Source organism: Octopus bimaculoides, chromosome 3, assembly GCF_001194135.2.
Source record: "Octopus bimaculoides isolate UCB-OBI-ISO-001 chromosome 3, ASM119413v2, whole genome shotgun sequence".
Taxonomy (NCBI): domain Eukaryota; kingdom Metazoa; phylum Mollusca; class Cephalopoda; order Octopoda; family Octopodidae; genus Octopus; species Octopus bimaculoides.
In genome coordinates, this window is record NC_068983.1 from 1,372,748 (window position 1) to 1,375,393 (window position 2,646).

Here is a 2,646-nt window from a genome sequence, read left to right on the forward strand (position 1 = left end):
AGAGAGAGAGAGAGAGAGAGAGAGATTTATGTTTGCATATACTTACACACATGCACATATAAAAATAAATACATGAACATACATATATACATGCATATATATTCACACAAAAAATATACGTATACACACACACACACATATATATATATATATATATGTACACACACACACACACAACACACATACACACACACACACACATTGTTATATCTGGAAAAGTCATTCTCTTTAATGCCTTATTGTTTAACACTCTCACTGGTAAAGTTTCCACTCATTTACTTATTTATTTTTCCTAAATTTCTCGTTGTGTCTTGCAACCTTTTCAATAGTCTTTGACTGTGTCCGTTATACGAGCTGCATAAGCCGTCGGGAAGCTAGTTGCAGAAGATTTGGGCACTTCAATTTTTTCCCGCAATTTTTCATGGAAGGAAGTTTTTTTTATGATACTTTTGAGGTATCTTCTTCCATTATAATAATTCTGTTGATTCAAGGGGCTAGAATACGAAGAATGAAGTTCTTAGGCAGAATAAATTCAATAACCGTTTATTCAGAGGTTCTTTGTACAAGGGGTTTGCTTTCAGTAAACATCTTCACAACAGGGCGTAGTTAGCCTTCTCTCTTATACACGTGAGATTCAATAACCTCTGGACACATTGCATGTGTTATCACAGCGAGACACACGTCCGGGGAAAATGTTGTTGTCTTTTCCTTAAATAATTGTTGCGGACGAGATCTCGTTTTTGTCTCGCGTATGGCAATGGTTGCAGGCGAGATCTCGCTGTTTCAAAATGGCGCTGGCTTCTTTGTGCCTCACCACAGGGGCTACCCCCTGGGAACGTCAGAGCGAAAATAGAAAATAACTGGAGTAGGCATAAGAAAAGAGCAAAGATGGTAACCGATCGCAAACAAGATATGGTACAAAAAAATTGGCAGAATCCGATTACTCTCAAATTATTTCTATTATATCAGAAAATAGTGCAGCGGTTAGCACACCGGGACAAATGCTTAGCCGTAATAAGTCCGTCTGAACATTCTGAGTTCAAATTCCGCTGAGGTCAGCTTTGCCTATCATCCTTTCGGGGTCGATAAAATAAGTGCCAGCTGAGTAGTGCGGTCGATGTAAACGACTTAATCCCTTCCCCAAATTTTCAAGCCTTGTGCCTATAGTTGAAAGGATTATATCTGAACATAATAATAAAGTATTCGGGACGGTTTTCCCAAGAACATCTCCTGCTGGTTGTGCACCAGCATGGTCGTAATCTAATGACAAACCTAAACAAATAAAGAATAAATCAATGGAAATGAAAGTCATATTTGAAAACTAGTCAATAATTTTACATTGAACAATAAAAAGTTGAATACGACAAAATTGTTCGATAATTTTGAGTTTTGTAGAGTAACGTAAATTGACGAATATACGTAGGAGAGTCATACGTCAATGAACCTTGGTATATGACTGGTATCTAGAATGTTTAGTGCGGTACATAACTTACGAGTCCAGACATTTGATAATTTCACAGGCTCGCATTTATTCACACTTCATCAATATCAAGTCTCATATCGAGATACTGTAATTCCCAACTATTTCCGAATATATTTATCGAATGTATTACAGTTTATATTTTTTTCTTACTTTTGCAGTTTTATTGCATATGGAGCCCAAGGTGTTGCAGGCAAATTCACGGTGATGCATCAAGTTATGAAGGATGTATTCAATGGTCTCCCTGAAGGTTTGCGTTATGATGTAACAGCGCGTGAGTTCGACGGACGTTATTTACAAATGGCATGTAACGTACAATCATTCTCTGATGGACGAAATCCGTTGCATTGTTTCTTAAATTCAATCAGTAATTTCTCTCAATACGCCCAGCTTTCGGACTTTGTCGACGTTGACAATATTCCGGAAGCCAATTTTGCTGGTGTGTTTCCGGTACAGTCTTGCTTCAATCATAGTTGTGCCAATACTATCGAAGTAATGGACGGTCTGTCGAAAGGACGACCCGGAATTCACCTAAGGGCCCGTGCAAATATCAAAGCTGGCGAAGAATTATTTAGCACTTATATCGATACATCAACCCCACGTCGAGAAAGAAGAGCTTGGCTGTTCAGAGGCTACAATTTCTGGTGTCAATGTCTACGGTGTAGATTTGAAGGAGACGGGCCAGACGTGTGTGCTAATTGTGAAACACAAGCTCCAGAGGGAAAGCAATTCCCGGCCTGTGGCAAATGCCGAAAAGTTTGGTATTGTTCTCCAAAGTGTCAAAAGATAGCCTGGAAAGCGGGACACAAGAAAATTTGCAGTATGAGCCATTCAAAACTTTGCAGTTATAATCTTTATTAGCACGTGTCGCTACACAGCATTAGTAGAAAATTAGATTACCGCCGTTTGCTATTTCATTATTCTTATTATTTTTATTAATGTTTTCATGTTTTGTTTAATTTTATATTTTTGTTGTTAATTTACATTTTCAGTCTGTTTATTCTTGATATTTCTACAGAATTCAGTGTAGTCCTGCTTGAAGAGCTTCAATATGTTCAGCAACTATACCGCTAGCAGATATACATACATACATACATACATACATACATACATACATACATACATACATACATACATAAATATATATATATATATATATATATATA

The 2,646-nt window shown here is 37.2% G+C and overlaps 1 protein-coding gene across 1 annotated transcript in view; it reads left to right on the plus strand.

Moving 5' to 3' along the window:
• Positions 1 to 2,646, plus strand: part of LOC106876117 (uncharacterized) — a 64,613-nt gene that overhangs the window by 49,849 nt on the left and 12,118 nt on the right. The window contains exon 5 of the mRNA XM_052965970.1: positions 1,642 to 2,300. Within this exon, the coding sequence (XP_052821930.1) occupies positions 1,642 to 2,300 (659 nt within the window). The remainder of the gene's footprint in view (positions 1 to 1,641; positions 2,301 to 2,646) is intronic.